Here is a 22,950-nt window from a genome sequence, read left to right on the forward strand (position 1 = left end):
ATTCTGAGTGGGTTTTGGACAGTGGACGTTGAGTGGTACCAAACATCTCCCCCCTCCAACTCTGTCCACACAGGGTAATTCTAACAAATAACCAGATTAAGTTAGAATTACTTAAGTGTATTGTGATAATCAAGCTCTATTAAAACTCTATTATAATGTACCAGTTATGTTTGTGTTCAACTGAAAATGTTTATAAACATTGCATGGTGTATAAGTAGCCAATGCAGATTTGTGTATTGATTTGTAAAGTGCTTTGGGATCATGTAAGATGCTGGACACTGTACTAATTCAAGATGTTTTTATTTCATCTATATACTACTTGGTTTTTTTGTCAAACAACTAAACTTCCACTCGTTTTTAGTCACAAATGAGGAGTTTAACTCCAATTCTGATCCCACTGTAGTCAATATCAAAACTTCCATTCACCATACAGGGAGCAGGATGTCTAAAGTTGTTCAATGAACTAAACAAACAAACAAACCAAAAGAATAAAAATATCACTTTTTTTTTTTGCATACTGTTAAGTACAAGAGAATATTTTTCACCTAGGAACCTCAAATGCTTTGTGGTTTTGCATCCCAGTAGCCCATCTTATTGATGCAATTGAGGCTCAAGTGATGTTGGCCATTACATTCCAGCTTCTTTCTGAAGCATTTACACCTTTAGATTTTGCATTTTTTTGCCCTGAGTAGTTACTTTTAATGAATCCTTGACTGTCAGAAGAAGATTCTTATGGAATATCTTCTTTAATAAATACAAGTCTTTTCAGAATTTCCCATGATCAGGGCTTGAATCACTTTACTCAATACCTACTACTCCAAGGAATAAGCCTACTAGGCAGGGCAAAAAAATACCTGTGCTTCCACAAATTGTAGGTTCACACTCCCTAGAATTTAAAGGACTAAGATAGTTGTGTAGTGTTTGAACTGTATTTAATTGTAATAATGTTTATCAACTTTCTACTTAAACTTAACTTACTATATCTGTCTTTTTGTTACTCTTTTCCCTTCTTGGCTTCATTTTACCTTCTTTTTCCTTCTCTTTCCTATAACAGATCATGGTGTAACTCTTCGAGTTGTCTTCGGGGGGATCTGGCAATTTTAGAAGACACTTCAGAGGATTGTGGCAGATTGGCATTAATTTGTCAATTAGCAATATTTGATGTAGAGCAGAAAAAATTAGGAAGGAATTGTAAGAAAATGAGTCTTGTCTTTTTATTAAAGACCAGCTGAGGTGGATTCAGGTTGATCCCTCCAGTCAGAACAATGAACATGGCAAACATAGTTAGTAGGCTAAAGCAAAGAACAGATGGCCCTTCAGAAAGTGGAATGGTTGTCTGGAAATAAGTTGCAAAGGTAGGATGGGAAATAACTCTTGAGTGCACATCTAAGTTTTTACAGATGTGATATAGGAGCCACAAACTGTTTATCCTAAGCAGTGAATAAAATCTTGACAGGGTTTGAGAAAGCTCCAAAAGACATTTCATAAATGATTGACATAGCCTCCTAGAATAGTACATCAGGCAGTTCCTTTGTGGAGGAGGAGGATTTACACCTCCCACACCTCCAGGCTCAGTGTGAGTAGTGTGAGAGTGCTACATTTGGTCAAACCACAGGGAGAATGCGTTTCCCGTGTAAAGGAGGTGAAGGAGAGCCTGGGTGAGCATATGCCTGAGAAATGCACCCCCCCACACCCTAGCACAACAGGTTGGGAGGGGGGGATGTTGTAGGTGGGACCACAAAAGTGGATTTGTTGCTCTTGGCGGGGAGAAGGAAAGAAGGGAGTGCATGCCTGAAAATGCCTCAAAATATCAGAACCCGACTTCTCCCTGCCTCCATGGTTTCACTGAATCCCACTGGATGGCCAGGGGAGGGGAGTGGGAACTGATGGCCCCTGCACTCTCCTGCCCAACAACTTCACACCACTTGGCTGCAAGAGGCTCTTGCCTCACCTCCCTTCCTGAAGCTGTAGATAGTGAGCTGGGTTTCCAGAATGTTGTGGGTCTGACTTGATAACCTGCTTTTTGGAGATCAGGAAGGATTTTTTCCCTGTCGGGGCCAAATTTGTGGATTTCTGGTGTTTGGTTTTTTTTTGCCTTCCTTGCAACATTGTGGAGACATTGGTGGCATAAAGAAGAGTACAATTTCGAAGTCTAATATCAAGAGATACTGTAGGAATGTGTAGTTTGTCACAACTTGCTACTGGTGTCACGTACAGAGAAAGGCTTAAAGGGTGAGCTCCCAGAGGTAAATGAGACCCAGGGTTTTTGCTGGTGGAACTTGTGCTGTAAGGAGAAGGGGCTGCCTGAAGTCTCTGCAGACCAAGGTCTCCCCTTGAGGCTATCTCCCTGGGGGGAGAGGGGGGGAATTAGAGGACTCAGAAGTGAGCTGATTCCTCTGAGTAGGTCAAGGGGTCTACCCTGGGTTGTTGGTTATATTTTGGGAGCCCTCTATCCTGTACTGGACCTACTTAAATGTCTGGTAAGTGAGAAGGGGTGCACATATACTGCCCCTACCCATTGTTATGTTCATAAAGTTCGGCCTGCCACTTAAAATCCATTCCAATGTCTGTTTTTCATTCACCTGTGTGTTCTGAGCAGTCAACATCATTTGAAAGTTTTTTACTAGAGGGGACAATATGACCGGGAGATGGGGAAGGACACTCTCAAGAAATGCAAAATATGTCTTATTCCCTCTGATGTAGCAGCTTGTACTTCTCTTGATTAGTATTGGCCAAGTTATTCTAGATGTGTTATGCATATAGGGTGTTTTTTTGTTTTACTCAGATTTTCTCTCTCTTTAATACATTTTGTTTTCTTATAATGTTTGTTTTAAATTGTTTGGGCATTTCATGCAGAGATGGTTCTGGAGAGTTGGGGGAAAAACATCTCCCTCTAAGTAAAGGTAGCGAACAAAGGGTGTTCATTTCTTGGGATTCTTAGCCAAAAGGGAATGCACTAAGGGGGCCTTTCCCATAGGTGCATTGCCATCAGGGTTGGAAGCCTGTGGATGCATAGGAAATCCCTAATGACTACAGAAGAAAACTGAGTTTTAAGGGACATACTTCAAGAACTCTAGTGAAAGATACTCCAGTGTCTGTGGGATTGCCCGGGTGAGATACCAGCCCCCTTTAATGCCCCCAGTTTCCAAGGGGATGGTGCTGAGCAATGTCTCTGCATTTTAAAATTAACCTCTTGCTAGTAGATGCCCGGTAAATTTGAAGGCCACCGCCTAATCCCTTCTGGCTGCTGGGAGAAGGTGCGTACATGTTCTCTCTCTCCCTCTCTCGGACCAGGCATTGGCAGTCTGGCCTAGCAGTCATGGCTGGGCTAGTGTCCACAAGTCAAGGACACCCTCGAGGCAGTAGTCATTGAGCAGGGATCAGAGTAATCACAAGAGCCAGGATCAATAAGGTCAGAGTCCGGCCAGGGTCTGAAACAGGAAATCAGAGGTAGTTACCAGGCTGGTATCAGGAGGCAAGAGCCAGGCTAGAGTCGGATACTGGAGACTAGAAAGTGAGGTGAGATCTGGAGTCACCACAGCCAGAAGTTTGTGTGGTTGCCCAGACAACTTCTTGTGGCACCCTCCACGATTAAATAATGAACATGGACCAATCAGAAGGCTACAGGATACTATTGCTCTGGACCCTTTGGGCAGTACTGTGTGTGGCATCTAATCTCCACAGTGCTCCTTGAAGGTGTCTCTGCATGGCCTCCAGGTGGCAATGTGGAAACATCAGCAGTCCCAGGGTCTGCACACCTGGTTTCTAGTCCAATGGATTCTTACGCTCCATCTCTCTGCTTCCCAGAGACTCCTGGCTTCTGTGACAGTGTCCCCCCCACTATTTGCTTTCTTAGTCTTAGTCTCTTTTTGAGCTCCCATCCTAGTGAATTACTCATGTTTAGGGCCCTACCAAATTCATGGCTATGAAAAATGCACCATGGACCATGAAATCTGGTGGTGTCCCCCTCCCCCCCCCCCGGTGAAATCTGGTCATTTGTGTGCTTTTACCCTATAATACACAGATTTCATGGGGGGTCTGACCCAAAAGGGAGTTGCAGGGGGGTGTCAAGGTTATTTTCGGGGGGGGGGGGGGGGATCATGGTATTGCCACCCTTACTTCTGCGCTGCTGCTGCTGGCGGCTCTACCTTCAGAGCTGGGCTCCTGGCCAGCAGCTGCCGCTCTTTAGCTGATCTTTAGCTGATCAGCTCTGAAGGCAGCGCCACCATGAGCAGCAGTGCAGAAGTAAGGGTAGCAGTACCACAATCCTCCCTACAACAACCTTGCAACCCCCTCTCCCCCCAACTCCTTTTTAGGTCAGGACCTCTACAATTACAACACCATGAAATTTCAGGTTTAAATAGCTGAAATAATGAAATTTATGATTTTTAAAATCCTATGACTGTGAAATTGACCAAAATGGTCTGAATTTGGTAGGATCCTACTCATGTTCCTACCTAGGCAACGGCTCATAGATTTCCCCCCCTACCCCCACCCCCAAGAAGTAGCAGAGTGAAATTTATCTTTTTCTTGTCAGTTTTCTGTGCTGCTGACAGTGTTCTGTATAGCAGCAGTGAAAACTGATAAGACTCCATTAGATTTTGCTCTGCAGCAATTTGGGGAAAGCTCTGAGCAGCACTTAATTTCTCTATGTGTCTATGCCCCATATGTCAAATGGGGATATTTTCCTACCTCACCATAGTATTCTGAGAGAGTGAATCCACTGTTTGTGTGGTGACAAGCACCTCTAACAAGCATATAGATAAATTAACAACATACAGTTTTGTTTATTTTTTGTAGTTTATTCAGATTGGATACTGGAAATAGGCTAGTTAGCTTCACTTTCTTGTCTATTCAGTTTCTCATTCTGAGTCTTATACAGTAGAACAATTGCACAATCTTTGCATTATATTCATTCCAGGGGAATGTTTAAATCCAGTCCTAAAAACTGTTTATAATTGGAATTAAAAGTAGACTAAATAAAATTAATGCAAACATTTAAATTGCTTCTATGTTTTCAAAACTTGTATTTACAAAACTTAAATTGTGAGACTAACTCAACCCAACATTAAGGGCATGTACAGTACAAACTTTTGCCAACTCAAGTTCCGTCAGCATAAAGCTGCCATAGTTAGTATATCGCTTGTGCACATGCATACTTGGCTCCTTGTGTCGGCACTGCATGTACTCACCCAGAATGCTTGTTTCAATGCAGTGTGGCGCCCTGGGGGCGGTATAATAATGTGCAAATCGCCACTGTCCAGGGCATTGACTTTTGGGATGTTTTGGCAATGCATGGTGGGGCAGAAACAAGTTGCACAAGGAAGACCAAGATGGCGGGGTCAAGGGCCTGTTATGCAGCTTTCTCACCCCCTCCCGACCAGCTCTATCTCATAATTTTCATGCCTATTTTGAAAATCCCATGAACCCGCATAGGACTTGTTGCTGTCCACCATCTCGGACAGAAGTGTGGCGCCTGCACAGCTGTGCACTATTGTCATGAGCATTGCAAGCATGTGACGCACAATCCTCTGGTATCTGCAGAGCTGCAAGAAGAGCAGTGGGGAACATGACAGTTTCCTGGAGGTCAGATTCCTGTGGGACATAGTAAGAACCAATTCAAGATTGTTGGTGGCATTCACGGAGCAATTGCAGATGATGGAGTGCCATTTGAGCCTGAGAAACGAGCACTGACTAGTGGCATCACATTGTAATGCAGGCTTGGGATTATGAGCAGTGACTGCAGAAATTTCGGATGCACAAGGCTTTATTCCTGGGTCTCTGTGTCAAGCTCACCATGGCTTTCCAGTGCAGGGACACCAAAATAAGAGCTGCGGGTGGTTGCACTGTGGCAACTTGCAATGCTGGATTGCTACTGGTCAGTGGGCAGTTAAAACATCCACTGTGGGGGCCATTGTCATGCAAGTGTACACGGCTGTTAATTATCTCTATGCAGGACTATGACTCTAGGCAATGTGCAGCACATAGTGGATGGATTTGCAGCAGTGGGGTGCCCAAATTGTGGTGCAGCAATATATGGCATGCATATCTGTATTTTGGCACCAACCCAACTTGCCACAGAGTACATCAATGGTTATGCAAGCACTGGTGGATCATCGGGGACTCTTCACTGACATCACTGTTGGCTGGTCAGGGAAGGTGCTTGACAAACTCATATTTAAGAACACAAGACTGTTCAGAAAGCTTCAGGCATGGACTTTCTTTCCTGACCAGCGGATTACTATTGGCAATGTTGAAATACCGGTAGTGATCCTGAGGGACCCAGCCTACCCTGGTTCAGGAAGCCGTACACCGGCTACGTGGACAGCACCAAGGAAAGATTCAACTAGTGGCTCACTGGGTACGGAATGACAGTTGAATGTGCTTTTGGTAGATTGAGGGGAACTTGGTGCTGCTTACTCACTAGACTGGATCTCAGTGAGAAAAATATCTCAATGGTTATAGCTCCCTGCTGTGCACTGCATAATACCTGCAAAGCAAAGGGGGAAAAGTTGCCACCGGGGTGGAGGGCAGAGGTGGAGCAGCTGTCTTCTTAGTTTGAGCAGCCCGATACAAAGTCTATTAGAAGAGCTCAACACAGAGCTATATCATTCAGGCATGCTTTGAAAGAGCAGTTCAACACTGAGCCACAGTAATGTGTTATGGTTACTGTGCTCTACCTGGCCCTGCAGTTTGGGGGACTGTTAGGAATTGTGGAGAGCTTGGTGCACGGGTGTAACACTGACAGTGCACCTATTAATTTTGTGGTGCTTGCTGTACATTTATGATTGTTACATTGTTTGTCACTGATCCTCTGAGTTGTCACTTTAAGTGGGTGTTTTCAGTACTGCCAGTCATTCTGCAGCATATGTTGGGAACTAATAAAGATGAATTATTTTCCAAACACTAGAGTTTTATTGAGTAATAAACACTTAAAAAATTCTGTGCAAGTTAAAAGCAAATACACTAGAACTGTAACAAATTTATGGAACAGAGCTTAAAGAAAGGGAAGGAACATTCATGTCCATTTTACCTAAACGTACATCAACTGTGCCTCCGGTCAGGGTATGTGAAGCTATAGTTGTTCTTAATGTCCCTGGAGGAGAGTGGTAAGAGTAGGGATGCAATCATGTGAAATGTTGAGGAGGGGCTATACAGTAAATCCTCACTAAATCGTCCCGGTTAACGTTGTTTCATTGTTACGTTGCTGATCAATTAGGGAACATGCTTGTTTAAAGTTGTGCAATGCTCCCTTTAACATTGTTTGGCAGCCACCTGCTTTGTCTACTGCTTGCAAGAAGAGCAGCCCGTTGCAGCTAACTGGTGGGGGCTTGGAACCAGAGTGGACCGGCAGCCCCCTCTTCAGCTTCCCGCTCCCTTAAGTTCCCTGTGCAGCAGCTGCCTGCAGTTCAGCTGTCCCTCCCCCCACTGCCATGTGCTGCTCCTGCCCTCTGCCTCGGAGCTGCTCCCCGAGACTCCTGCTTGCTGTGCAGGGGGGAGGGGAGGAAGGGGGGGGGCTAATGTCAGGGTGTCCCCCTCCCTCCTGCTCCTGCACCTCGCTTACTCCATCTTCCATAGAGCAGGGGGGACAGACCAGGACTCAGGACAGAGGGATCTTGCAGCAGCAAGCTGATCTAATTAACAAGGTAGTGTACTTAAGGGAAATGCGCATATCTCCCTCCATTCCTGCTGCCTTGTGTGGAGAGAGAGTTAATCCTTGAGGGCTCAGTCATTGCTAGTTCATCATTTAGCAGTAAGGGAAATATCCCACCCTCTGACTCCTCCACCTCAACCAAGCTTCACAATCATCATCACTGTGTACCAGTATTAAATTGTTTGTTTAAAACTTATACTGTGTGTGTGTATGTATATATAATATAGTCTTTTGTCTGGTGAAAAAAATTTCCCTGGAACCTAACCCCCTCATTTACATTAATTCTTATGGGGAAATTGGATTCGCTTAACATCATTTTGCATTTTTCAGGAACACAACTACCACGTTAAGTGAGGAGTTACTGTACTGGAGTTCTTTATCAGGGCATGGCTACACTTGCAGATGTAGAGTGCTGTGAGTTAAACCCGCCTTTGGAGAGTGCAGTAGGGAAAGTGCTGCAGTCTGTCCACACTGACAGCTGCAAGCGCACTGGAGTGGCCACATTTGCGGCACTTGCAGCAGCATTGGGAGCGGTGCATTATGGGCAGCTATCCCACAGAACACCCCTTCCCATTCTGGCGCTGTGACTTGTGGGAAGGGGGCGTGGAATGTGGGGCATTCTGGGTCCTGTCCCAACGCCCCGTGATGCATTGGTTCGCATCCCAGCATTCCCTTTGCTTCCATCCACATTTGGTGCCATCTTTCAACGTTTTTTGTACTGCGCGCTTTGTCTTCCCTTTCAGTCGGGAATGGAGCCCAAACTGCTGAGGAGTATGCTGACGAGTTTCGCCAGCACTTCACGTTTGGCAGTCGAGTTATTTCTTATGATCCAAAGTGACAGTGAGAGCTCCGACGATGATATAGACTCGAGTAACACATATGACACGAGCTTGCTTGTGCCATTCACAGAGGTGGTGACTACAGTGGAACGCTGCTTTTGGGCTCGGGAAACAAGCACTGAGTGGTGGGATCACATAGTCATGCAAGTCTGGGATGACGAGCAGTGGCTGAAGAACTTTCGGATGAGAAAAGCCACTTTCATGGGACTGTGTGAGGAGCTCGCCCCCACCCTGGAGCGCAAGAACAAGAGATTGAGAACTTCCCTGATGGTGATGAAGCGGGTGGCTATTGCAATCTGGAAGCTGGCAACTCCAGACAGCTACCGATCAGTCGCTAGCCAGTTTGGAGTGGGAAAGTCAACCGTTGGAATCGTGTTGATGCAAGTTTGAGGGCCATTAATCGCATCCTGCTCAGAAGAACAGTGACTCTGGGTAACGTGCATGACATTATGGCTGGCTTTGCACAAATGGGTTTCCCTAACTGCGGAGGGGCGATAGATGGCATGCATATTCCAATTCTGGCACCAGCCCACCTAGCCTCCGAGTATGTTAATCAGAAGGCTATTTCTCTATGGTTCTCCAGGAGCTTGTGGATCACTGTGGGCATTTCATTGACATTAACGCAGGCTGGCCCGGAAAGGTGCATGATGCACGCATCTTTCGGAACACTGGCCTGTTCAGGAACCTGCAAGCCAGGACTTTTTTCTCAGACCAGAAGATCACAGTAGGGGAAGTCGAAATGCCCATTGTGATCCTTGTAGACCCCGCTTACCTTTTAATGCCACGGCTCATGAAACCCTACACAGGGAGCCTTGACAGCAGCAAGGAGCGGTTCAACAACAGGTTGAGCCAGTGCAGAATGACTGTGGAGTGTGCTTTTGGCCATTTAAAGGCCCGCTGGCACTCTCTGTATGGGAAGCTGGACCTGGTTGATGACAGCATCCCTGCGGTTATATCCGTGTGCTGTACCCTACATAACATTTGTGAAGGGAAGACTGAAAGATTCACTCAGGCATGAAACTCGGAGGTTCAACACCTGGAGGCTGAATTTGAACAGCCAGAGAGCAGGGCTATTAGAAGGGCCCAGCGCGGGGCTGCAAGGATTAGGGATGGAACAATTTGAGGCTGAAAGCCACCAGTAATGTCTGGTGCCCTGCACGGGAGTGAAGTGCAGTGGTTCCAATGTTAGTAGGAATCTGTGTTTGCTACTCTGACTTGCAGTGCTGAAGTGCAGTGCTTTCCTGGGCTAAGATATCTTTTACTTTATGCAATAATAAAGAATATTAGAAAATTGTACCGTTTAACTAAAATAGATTTAGAAATTTGATTTAGTTAAATTGATACAAATCCTTAATGTTGACATACTTAATGCCGTTTAAACCTTGCTTTAGATTAGTTTAGCTTCAGTCAAAAATGTAAACAGATTTAAGTTTCTACATTTGGGATTTGTACTGGTTTAATTAGATCAGTTTTAAATTGGTTTTAGTTAAACCAGTGACAAGGCCTGTTCCCAGACTTTGGAATAATCTACATTACAAACTAGTGTGAAAAATATTTTCTTCCAGACTTTCAATACAGTTTGCCCAGAGATAACATTTGAGCATCTCATCTCTTTTTTTCTAAAGGAAAGAATTAGTTTTAGAATTGACTGACCTTTTCCTGGATTGTGGATTATTTTACTAGAGACAGATTTTTACTGTCCATTAATCTCCATATCAGATGTTTAAAATAGAAATTCCTTTCCTAAATTCCAAAGAGCCTTTCTTCATTACTAGTTTGTCTTCTTACTTCCAGAGCAGATTCCACTAGGTTATCATTTTTTTGCCAGATGACAGCAAATAGAACATCTCACTATTTCCTAAATAGGCGAAGTGATTCACTGTATGACGTGTTGCCTTTTTCATTGCTAATGTTTATGATTCTTTCTACTGGGCAGAGGAAAATGTGGAAATGACTAAAATTGAGTTAGTTAATCTAATTTATAGTATTCTGAGGTGAAATATGGAAGTTGAACCACAATCCCATGGTACGATACTTACCTTGTAGAGTGTGCAGAATGATTAAGATAATCTTCAACTAAACTATTTCAAGAAGGACAGTTAGAAGCTAGAGTAAACTCTTGGAAAAGTCTACCAGAAAGCTTTAGCTATTATACCTTTCATGCTTTATTGATCATATTTATGTATTTATAATTTAGTGTTCTAGCGAAGTGTATGTGAGATTTCAGTTAGAGGTTGGTGAAGTTTGCAGAATGTTTTGTATACAAATTTATTACAATAAGTTGAGTTACAGAAATGAACATGATTGTGATTAGATCCAAATAGCCAATACTCAATGTGACGGAATCCCTGGGGTGTAGCCTGGGACCGTGGGACCGCTGTGCCCCCGAACCCTCTTCAGCCTGGGTTGTCTCTCACAATACCTTGCTAGTGATCAGCAGCAAGCCCCTCCAGGTGTTATCACTCAGCACAACCGCATGTGAAGCCCCACACCCAGCTAGATTGCATGCATGTTCCCAGAGCCATTCATGAATCACACAGAGAAAGGCACCAGCCGAATCCCCGCCAGCTCCCAGAACTGTACCTCAGGAATATACTGTCTTGAACTGCTCAAGATGGGCACTGTAAATTTATTAATTGGTTCACCACTTCATCAGTTGAAAGTGGATGTACACCAGCCTTTGAGAACCTGAGCAATTCTGCAGCATACTTCATACAAACTCACTGGTAAAGATAAACAGTAAAACAAATTTAATGACTACAAAAGATAGATTTTAAGTGATACTAAGTGATAGGCAAAAAGTCAGAGTTAGTTACCGAAAGAAAATAAAATATAAGCGCACAGTCTAAACTCTCAACCCTAGTAGACTGGGCAACATCTAGATTAAGCAGTTTTTCTTACCCCACTGGATATTGCAGTTCATAGTACACAGATTTCACCCTGGAAATCTGGGCCAGTCCCCTCATTTGGAGTCTTCAGAATGTCCTTGTTGCTTGTGGCGTAGATGGGTGAAGGAGAAAGGCCCAGCATGTGGCCTTTGTGTCTGTTTTATACTCTCAGTCCTATGTGCTTGGGGAACACAAGTCCAGGCATGTCTGGTGGCATTGCTGAGTCTCCAAGCAAGGTTGAGCAATTCCCTTGGTGTGGCCTCATGCAAGTGAGTCACTGAATTGTAGCTCCCTTGCTGGACAATGGTGGTTATTGGGTTGTTTGACACCCTGCCCAGGTGTTGGTTACTTCCCTTGCTGTTGCCTCTGGGGAGCTAATATCTGGCTGATTGCCCAACTTACAACATGTATGTTTATATGTAAGATCATGATTATATAAAAATGAGGAATAGGGGGTTACAGGATGCTCCCCCAAGGTATAGACTGTCACACTCAGTATTAAGATGTGGATGGTCTCTCTAACTTATATTGTTAAACTGGCCAAAAGATCCTTTATCTGAAATCTTCAGCATCTTAAGAGAAATCAGAGCCAAAACTCATCTTATTCTAGTGGCTCTTGCGATCTGAGAAGGTCAGGTGTCAGTGTTCATCAGTCAATCAGTGTATTTTTACCCAGGAACATAGATTGATGCTGTGCTATGTCCAAGACCATAACCCAAGCAATGAACAGAGCTTTTTGAAAAGGTAGTCTAGAAGAGAGGCCATTCCAGTCTATAGTTGTAGCACATAATGAAATAGTGGATGGGAAGCTTCCATTGCCACTGCTTGTTCTGTATAGGATTTTTGCACAAAATCTAAAAAAAAATGTAGACCCCAAATGGTAAATTCTTTTCTACTTTGGTGCACCTGATTTTTTAAAAATGAAAAGCTATTTATAGGTTAAGGATACAAAGAAAAATGAAGCAAAATTATTAGGTAGATTCTATACTTCATTCATTCATTTTTTGTATAAGACCATTTTATATTTGCATAATTTCTTTGCAGAAACTACTGATTTGAGAACAGAATTATTTTGTTTTCCCTTTTTGATTTGTGTGTGTGTGTGTCTGTGTCTCAGATGGTTTAGAACTCAACTCTGTGTGCCATTGAATTGTGGGGATCTCTTCTTAATGATATATTGCAGTAATAATCTTAATGACACAATATGGCAGTTGAGCACCGTGTGGAGGACCATCTGTCTCCCAAAATTAGCCTTTGTTACTTTATTATTATTATGGAAAGTACTTGATTTGATTTTTTTGGTACATACAGTATTGTCTACATTTTTAACTATAAGTAAAGTTAGACTTTAGGATTTTTTTCACTTTAGAATAACATTTACACATGCCACAGTGTAATAATTGTTACAGGTTTGGTCACAGAGACCCCCTTGGGACTGTCACTTGACGTGTTGGAATTACCTCTGAGCCCGTTTTCCCTGCCAGCTTGGGACTCCAGAACCCTGCCTTTTTGAGCCAGACATGCTAGCCTGCTGCAACACAGACCTAGGTCTGGTCCATCCCCCCAAAGCTGCAGACTTAGGTTACCTGCAGAGCTGTTTTCACTTTATCTCCATCACTAGGGGCAGGTCCGGCTTTAGCAAGAGCAAGCCCCGCCCCCAGGAATCGAGCCGCGCTCTGGCCGGGGTTGCCGGGCCGGGGTCGGGGCCGGGCGGGCCGCGGGGGCCGGGGTCGGGGCCGCGGGGGCCGGGCCGGACCTGAGCCGCGCCGCGGGGATGGGGCCGGGCCGGACCCGAGCCGCGCCGCGGGGACCGGGCCGGAGCCGAGCCGGGCCAGAGCCGCTGGGGCCTGCGTGCTTGGCGGGAACGGGCGGCGCCTCCCTGGAGCCGTTCTCGCGCCCCCACCACCTCAGCTTACCTTGTGCTGCCGGCCTGCCCCTGCTTTTTTTCAGACTTCCCGCGAATCAGAGATTCGCGGGAAGCAGGGGAGGGGGCGGAGCGTTCAGGGGAGGGGAGGAGGGGGAAGTGAGCTGGGGGCGGGGTGGAGAGCTGCAGCGCGGGACCCAATTCAGCTGAATCGGCCTAAAGCCGGCCCTGACTAGGGGTTTTCTCATGACTGGAAGTCCCCTTTGTTCTGGCCCACCCCCTTTTTACAGCTGTGGCACAAGGTGGGAATCTTTTGTCTCTCTGGGTCCCCACCCCTCTTTCTAAATGGAAAAGTACCAGATTTAAGATGGATTCCAGTATCATGTGACATGGACACATGTCCTGTGAGACCTCATTCTTCATTACCCACAGGCTGGCTCACACCTATACAGGAAGGCTTGCAGGTAAATAAACCATCTACAACCAATTGTCCAGTTAATGGGAGCCATCAAGATTCTAAACCACCATTAATGGCCCACACTGCATAATTATGATAGGACCTCAGAGTTATACTTCATATTTCTAGCTTCAGATACAAAAATGATACATGCATACAAATAGGAGGAATATATTCAGTAGGTTATAACCTTTGTAATGATGCTTTATAAGAGACCTTTTGCATAAAGTATATTCCAGTTACATCATATTTGCACTCAAAAGCATATTTCCACAAAACATTATGGAGTGCAATGTCACAATAATATATGCTTGAATTTTTAGGGAGAAAATTAAAAAAATAGAAGACCAAGTTATACTGGTAAAATATGCATGTGAACTTAAGTAGCTGAGCGGGAGCAAAAGGTGTATGTAAAATGCAAAATTGCTGTGCAAGTATTTATTTTACATATTCAGATTTGTTCTTTTGTAAATGTGAGCTCAGTGCTATACAAGATATGCAAATGTGTATTTTGGGCACACAGTTGCCTGTTCGTACATATACATGTGCAAATCATCCCAGATCAGAGAGCTGATGCCAGGCCAACAGAATGATAACAGAACCCTCTTTCCCCCTTTAGATACCCATTCTACAGTATTGTCAATTTCTGTGTGTTTAAAAAGAAATCAGTGTTCTGTCTGAATGTTCTGAGGTAATTACTTTCAGATGCTACAGTAGTTTAAGTCTAGAAAAATCACACAAACATTTTAAAGACATTTTCTTTTCTTTTTTCAGATGGTCAGGGGCATTCACTGCCTCCTGTCTCTTTTCATAAAAAGAAGTTGGCAAAGAGACCAGGATACATGAGACCACAAGCTCCACAACAGATAGAGTTTCAACCTCCTGCTCACTGCAAGCCATTCAACCCAAAGGGGCTTGAACATGGCAGAAAGCATTGTGAAGACTTCAAGAACTGCTCTCTGCACAGACTATGCAAAAATGACTTTGAATTCTTACATTATAATTCATCTGTAAACAGTACCATAGTTACCACTACTGTGGTAACAACATCGAACACTGCTGGAAATATGACAGGAAGCCTCAGAAATCTGTCAGATCTCAGGATTCAGCCGTCAGAAAATGTAATTCTTCCGGTTTGTCATGCAGCTGCCACATGTAAAAGAGACTTCTCACCCGTGTGCACTTCAAATACATGGCAGACTAATCTACTAGCAACTACGTGGGAGACAATCCACGGTGCTAGAGTAAAGGATCCACAGAAAATATACACTTTGGATCAGAAGGAAGTGAACAATAACTGTGTATATAACAACAAAGAAGTCACTTCTTACTCGTCCAGTACTTGGGATAGCTTTAATTCAAGTTTCAGCTTCATCCAGCTCTCACTGAACTCAAGTTTTGAAAAAAGTGACACTGAAGGCCAGTCAGATGGCAGGGCATCGGAACACACACTGCAAACAAATGCAACAGGACAAATAGAAAATGTTAATTTACATGAACCAGGGGAGAGACTAAGAAGTTCACATAAAGACGTAGGGGCTTCATCTTGCATTTGTAGGCATGGTGAGGATTATCAGTGTGCACGAGAGACCATAGTGAAAGATAAATTGCAGGATTGTGAGATGGTATCTCTTTTGGATACAGATGCAGCATTTTCATGTTCCACAGATTCCTCAGATGCAGCATCTGCTGGTTCTTCTGTTACCTCAGGCTATGAAAGTAGCTTTACTGTTAGTGATCACAACTGGGACACCCTGATGAGGAAATATGAACCGGTGCTATTGGACTGCTTGGTTGGCAACCGTAGTACATTAAAGGTTGGTAATCACACTGTTTGTTCATGTTCATTTGGTGCTGTGGATTTTTAGACAAATCAATCACTGAGCTGTTGCAGAAGACAGGAAATGTCTGGCTTTTGTGGCTTTGTGGCATTTCTTTATATGGATTTACAGCAGCATAGTGCATGGTTAGAAATGAGAGAGAACCACTACTCTGTTTCCTTTTCCCAATTTCCTTCTTAAAATAACCTATTTTAATCTTTCTTGTAATGGTTAAAATTGCAATTTCAGCAGAATACAGTAATCTTCATTTCCTTTCCTAATAAACTGTGGTGTTTCTGTATCAAACAGCTGCCACTTCCTCCCAGTAGTGGCTGTATTTTGTTGATGGATGAAGTGACTGGTATAAGTGTGTGAGGGGCCAAATTCTGGCTTGGGTTGTGCAGTTGAAACCAGAGGCCCACACGGGGGTTATTGTTGTCCCAGTTTTGAAGAAACTAGATCCATGTAGACATTGCTCTGCAGGTCTTCCCTATGTAGCACCTTGAGGGACGTTTTGGAACAAGGCTTACAAGTCAAGGGGTATGGTCAACTCACTTGAATACATACGTAGCCTGACCAAGTCTCACAACTTCCTGCTAGATTAATTTTGTACCGTGGATTAAATGTGGGACTGAAGATGGCCAGAAATCAGGTTCACAATAATGCTGCTTTTTCAGCTTTCGTATTTGCTCACTAAGAACAATTACTTTGGTTTCAGGTGTGGAACAACAGTGTGGCTGTATTAATTTAGGATAAGTGCCTGTAAAGTGTAAAATGATATTAAGCTTAATCAAAATGTCAGGGTTGGGTCAGAAAACAACTCAAACCTTTCTGGGTCAGGTCAGCTCTCCTTCTGCTTGTAGGAATGGTGCTTCAGCAGTTGCGTGTCCTGCTCCTGCTGGCTGTCGCCACCTTGCTGCGCTGTGTGCGCTGTGGAGCGAGTGACCAAAGGAGTTGCAGCACCTCTCTGCAGACCACACAAGGGGTGGTGGCCATTAGGAATGGGGAAAAATGGATGCTGCCGCACTGACCACACAGGAAGTAGGCGGTGGCTGCACTGGTTCAGGGGAAAGGGTTAATGTCAATCTGGAAAACAACTCAACCTTCCTGGGGTCAGGTTGGGTCAGGTTGGCTTCGGTCTAGTTTGGGTCCAGGTTGGGCTTAAAAATTAGACCCGAGCAGACTTCTGTTGTAGGGAAGAAAAAAAAAAAGCATGCAAACCCACTCACGAGTACCTATTGTTGTAGTTAAACTTACGTTTTTGTATTGATACAGATAAAATCCTTAATGTTAAGGCTTCAGAGGCTTCAAGAAAAAGCAATAGGGGAAGATGACTATGATAAAGGTAAGACTTTTTTCATTATTGTTTTCATACCAGTTTCTCTATTTTCTTTCCCTTTTTAATTTTGTTTTACAATTGCTACACTACTGTGGTTGGGTAATGGTGACAAAAGTTCAGTGAGCATGTGATTGTATTATTTATTATGCAGTACAATGAGGTATAGAAATTAAAGAAAGAAGTGGGACAGCAGCAGGTAGCACAAGAAGCAATGCAGCAGTTTATTATATTGAGCCACCTCACGAGGCAAGTATCCACCATCTGGATCAGATACCTTTAAACAGCATGACTTAAAAATACAAAAATGAGTGAAAGACTTAAATGGGGCAAGGTACTGATTGCTGATGAAGCATAATTTTTTGTTCACCACAATTAGTCACCACAGTGCAGTGGAGTTCATAAATAGAAGAAGTGAGGTCAGCAACTTTAGAACACAAGTTGCAACACCAGCTCTTATAAATGTAAATTGTGCCAACTTGAAGAACAAGCTGAATATCCACCAAATTGAATCAAATAATCTCAAGTAAAACAATCTAAGATTGCAGTATGCATGGTTATTGTCTATGAGAAGATACAGCTGCTGGTGAATACTCTATATTTAAGAAATGCTTGTCAACTTAAGTGCTTTATAAATGTTGTATAATGTGTTGTATATACATCTGAGCATGTGTGCATGTGTAATTAAATGAAAAAAACTTTAACACAGGTTACCCAGTGATAGCTCATGCCCTTCCAGAACACAGAGTTCAGCAAAACTCAAAATTTTGAAAATCAGGAAATAGAGTTAAAATAAATGCTTAACTCTGCCCCTGTGAAGCTGCCAATAGCCACTGGGAATTATCTGCATCACTCCCGCTGCATTCACTGGGTAAGGCGTAGCTGCATTGAATGGAGGAGGAATAAGTTGGAAGAGCTGTGATTGTATATACGGAGATCTGGGGATTAGTTTGATGGGCATGCTAGAGCTGTGTTTATGATATGAGGAGATCTGGGTCTGAGTCCCCCAATGTGTGCTATCAAAGGAAAGAGGTGCTTGTGTACCTTGAGCCTCCAGTATGCATCATTTCAGTACAGAATTGTGTAGGTTGGGTCGTTAGCAGGGCACTGGGGTCTTCATGCCATGGGTATTGTCAGTAGTGAGTTGGGATATGAGAACAGTCTGTGGATTTAATGATAGAAAGGGCAAAGTGTAGGTTAAGTTGATATCCTGTGTGCAAGTGTGAAGGGGTTGTAAAGGGTATGAACTGGTTGTTAAATTTTACAGGTATTGGTATTCTCTTGGGAGTAGGCTCAGTGTTTCAGTGTATGGGCCGTTTAGGTAATGCCGGTCCGTTACAGTGAAAAGGCAGAGTGGGAGAGTGCATGTTATGGGCATTGCTCAAAGAGGGCAGAGTTAAGGTTGTGGGCGTGTTTACCTTAACTCTATTGTCTGGATTTGAGAAGTTTGAGTTTGGCTGAACTTGATGTTCTGAAAGGGTGTGGGCTTTCACCAGGCAACCTTAACTCTGCACTAATTATGTGTTTTGCCATTTAATTTCCTGTGGGGTTTTTTTTTTTGTTTTTTTTTTTTTAAACCAAGAAACATGCTTGTTGGTCAGAGTTAGAGGTCGTTAAGGCAGTTGTAGTTGTTACCTAGAGTTGCGGCTGATACGCTACTGTATCTAGTTTATAATCAAAAGACCTAGCTTTTGTATAGTGCTTTTCATCACTAGATCTCAAAGAACTTTATTATCCCCATTTTACGGATGGGAAACCAAGAGACAGAGAGGTGAAGTGATTTGCCCAAGGTTGCTCAGCAGGGCAGAGGCAGAGCTAGGAACAGGCCCAGTCCAGTGGTCTTTGCACTAGGCACATGGTTGCTATTTGATTCCTCAGTGCTCCTCCCTCCTTCTGTACATTTTGTTATAGTGGAATGGGGATAATGGTCGTGCTTTGAACTGTTTCCAATTTGTAGTTGCTAACAGGGCTGGTGAGAGAAATCTCATCCATTGTCTGTGTCCCAAAACCATGACATTTTAATTACAAAGTTGTTCCACCAACTTTAAGCGTGTGAGAGAAGATTGGTGTCTGTCGCGTTTTCCCCACCACACTGCCATACCATTTCCTGCAACATGTAGCCTCCCCACTTCTCACTAACATTTCCAGCTTCCCTTTCCATCCCATTAAGTCATTTGTTGGCACTGCAGAAGCCATCAACATGTAAGAAGTTGCTTTTTGCTGTCTCCTGCTCTATGCTGCTACACACATGTATCATACGCAGCAACTTAATGGAGGGCTGCACATGTTATGGGCAGATCCTGGTGCACATATGGGGGCAGAGAGTGGGGCTCAGACACCCCTGGAGAGGCAAGCCCCCTCCCCCCCCCCCCCAGATTCCAGCTCTCATGGGGAGTAAGGAGAAAGGCCCAGCCCCTGCTACTCACCCCCATGTCAGCTTCCCAATGTCCATCCCCTACCGTCCATCTCCATTTATTCCCCTCCCCTTGATGAAGCCCCAACTCCCTTCCCCCCCTCTTGCCCTTCACTCTTCCTCTTCCAGCAAGCATTCACGTCTAATTTCTTTTACAAAAATACTTTGATTTAATCCCTTCCCTCCCTCCCCCCAAACAAAACCCCAACCTCTGACAGAAACAGATTTTAGCAATATGGCATCCAGCCTTTTCCAACATTCTGCCCAAAGTGGGACTCAGACTGACAGTGATTGGGTCAGGTTCCAAGGACTACTACTTATCTCCTTCAGTATCCAACTGGTGTGAAACTTTGAAGGCTAACAGTCCTGTTAACTACTCTGTCCATACATGGTCAGTGTAATCCGTTATGTGCCTAACTGGAGAAACAAACATTTTGAAATAACAATTTAATTTGATTTCCCCCAAAGGGCCATGCACACTGTTGGAGTAATGCCCGAGCGTTGGACTCCCTGGTGTGATGATCTGAACCCTGGTTTGATCTCTATCTTAGCAAAAAGAGGTTGCCATAATCTGTCAATTTAAAAAAAAGCTGGTTTTTTTTTCAAGTGCTGTATCTCAAAAACCACTTGGTCAAATGGCTCCAAATGTGTATCACTAATAGACCACTGCGCTTCCATGAGGCACACCAAATTTCAAGGCAGTGAGTAACCACATAGGTTTTAAAGCACTTAGAAGAGTTGAGCTTTAAACAGAAAGCTGGTCTGAACCTTAATTATAACTGAACTTTTGTTCTGCTGTAATAAGCATAGGGTACTGTCAAGTAATTTTGTCAATTTTTTTTTTCATTTTCAGGGTTTGAAGTGGGAGGGAGATAGCCTTTGGTAAAGAGGGTACTTTTTTATGTCCCTATGAAATTGGGTCCAGAGTTGACTAAACTATGAGCTGCAGAAAATCACAATTTCTACCTGTTTAATTTATTAACCACTTTCCAACTTCTGCTGCAATTGAGGCTTACAAATGAGGCAGGGGTTCTGCAGACAACTGTTTCCTTCACTGCACAACATTGCCTCATTTACTATCCATTCTGTGCAATGAATGAGGGATAGGCTCTGTGGAAAAAATATGTAATCATGTAATTGAAGTCTGTGGGTAAAATTTTCAGAGTTCCTATTCCATTTTAAAAGTTACTTAGTGACTTAGACACTTAGGAACCTAAATCTCATTGACTTTCAATCAGACTTAGACTTTTCAGTGCCTAAGTTACTTTTGAAAATGAAACTTACTCCTAAGTCACTTAGGTGTTGTGTTTTTTTTTTTTTAATTTTACCCTATAACAAAATGCATACCTATGCATACTTAATTCTAGCACTTCCTAACTTGTGAGTTCTTGACCTGCTTTATCTCTTGTGGGTCTTTGTTCCTCTTCTGATGCAATATTCAGCCAATTTTTATGACTACTTTTTATCATTTTCCTAACATCTGAGCTGACTTCTCTAGTTTTTTCTTTGTGAAATGCACATTGCTCATCTCAAGGGAAAGACTCTGATTGAGAATGTATGGTGTAGCAAGAAGAATTAGAACCGTGACCTCTCTTTCTCTTTGTGAGATGGTGTTCTTTCAGTTTTGCTTTTAGAAACTACTTTGTATCCTACTGAGAGTAGCAAAGTCATACCTGGTGAAAAGTTAAGTTTTAAAATTTATCAAAGAGCTGTAGTGCCAGTTTCTGTCTACAGTGTCTGAAATCTATTTTTTTCATGCATATTGTTAGAAAGGGATGGAGATACTGAACATCTATTACTAGAAATGTGACGTAAAAATGTAAATAGGTATATAGGTATGAAAGGGAGAAAAACTGAAACAATGCATACAGTGCTTTGAAGGTATACTATGTTTTAATAAAAATAAAAATATATCTTTGGAATTTTGGGGTTTTCTTTGTGCATGTAGTGACTTTTCTAGTCAAAAGCAGAACTGCCATTCAAGTGTATTAAATAGCCTGTAATATTTGCCACATAGAGTTAGACCACTGCTGGTCCATCTAGTCTGGGGATTTTCAAAGGAAGGAGAAACTGCGGTATAGTGCAGTTAGTCAGCTGTGCAATGCCATATGGGCGTGCGTGCATGTGTGTGTGTGAGAGAGAGAATGAAGGATGTGGGCAGGTGATCAACGTATACCCTGAAATATGAAATCTGATTACTGCCATAATTGTTATGGTTTGCATAACTGCAAATGTTATCACTCTTTTTAGGATTATTGAATCCTCTTCAGCTGCACTAATAGACTATTGCTAAAACAACAGATTTTCAAACTTATGGTGCTCACCCTTTAAAATTCCTCTCATCCTGCAAGAAGGGATTTTTTTTTTTTTAAAGGAATACAATGGAAGGAAATTCTCTACAGTACAGAAGGAATTCTAAAGGCCTGGGACTATAGGTCTGTACTCTAGGCTTTAGAATCATGCAGTTTTTCTTCTGTAAATAAGACCGTATAGTGACAGCCAAGGAAAACATACAGTGATTGTATATGGAACAGAAAAAAGCCAATCTTTTATTTAAAAAATGAGCAGAAGTTATTTGAGGAAACAGGCACAATTAATTGAATTTTATAGAAAAAGATGCTAAAATGAGACTGAAGGACCAAATAATTGCAAAATGTTGCTTTTGACACCTCCTCTCTTTTTTACTTCTCCACCCCTTTAATTACTATAGTTTTTGACAAATTATGGAAATTAAAATGTAAATTGAATGAGATCTATGCTGCTGGGAGGTGAAATGACTTTTCTGTTCAAAAGCACTCTATTCTCCTTTGTGTTTTTATCTACTACTGTTACCACAGACAAAAAAGTATTATATAAACATATATTGTTAATGGTGATACAAAAGGAAAGTGCTTGCCCTTGATTCCCTCTAGTGAATGTCAAGATACTTGAAAGTGGAAATTAACAGTAAACCCTAAATATTCAAAGCAGTAGACGGTGGTATAGCCATGAAACTCACTTTAGCTTTAATGGATGTTTGTGCAGCCACAATTCTCCACAAATTTGATGTGAATATCTTTTAGTATTATTTTCAATAAACATAGAGGTTCTAGCACAATGCTACATATATAATAGTGCCAAGTCTTTTTACGTAGTGTACCTTCCCTTGTACACAGATGTGTTTCCAACACACATACTTCCCCCTGTGGTATTTCTTTGTCAAATGCATATTCAGTTAGATGGATCACCCCTGCTTCCTGTTTAATTTTAAATATAAAATGTAAAATATTAGGATTTATTACACCTTTTATTACCTGCTTTACAATCTATGTGGTTAAAAATAATGAAATGTCTCATTTGTTTCTGTATTTACTTACAGTCTCCTCTTGATGGCCACATTACTGTATTTTTTCCAAGCAGGTATAATGCCCTGGGAATGTGATAACAGCATTTTGCCTTACATAGCATATAGTAGAAATTGGTCTGTTCTCCATGGATCGCTTGGAGTGTTGTCATGGCTCATTATTCATGATGGAGCTTGACAGCTCCAAGGTTAAACATGCTGCTGGAAAAAAAAAAGCACATTTTTATGTCTATGGGAGTTGGGCTTGCAAGGGTAGCGGTATAGGCTTTTTTGTTTGGCACAGTTGCATGTCTAAACATTTAAAAACCCTTTTATTTTCCTTTATTAGCTCCCGAG

General features: G+C 42.8%; 1 protein-coding gene across 1 annotated transcript in view; it reads left to right on the forward strand.

Annotated features, from left to right (window-relative positions):
* DISC1 (DISC1 scaffold protein) overlaps positions 1-22,950 on the forward strand; it is a 352,017-nt gene that overhangs the window by 21,391 nt on the left and 307,676 nt on the right. Inside the window, 2 exon segments of the mRNA XM_065588994.1 lie at positions 14,477-15,519; positions 16,798-16,867. Of these exon segments, the coding sequence (XP_065445066.1) occupies positions 14,477-15,519; positions 16,798-16,867 (1,113 nt within the window).

This window comes from Chrysemys picta, chromosome 3 (assembly GCF_011386835.1).
Source record: "Chrysemys picta bellii isolate R12L10 chromosome 3, ASM1138683v2, whole genome shotgun sequence".
Lineage (NCBI taxonomy): Eukaryota > Metazoa > Chordata > Testudines > Emydidae > Chrysemys > Chrysemys picta.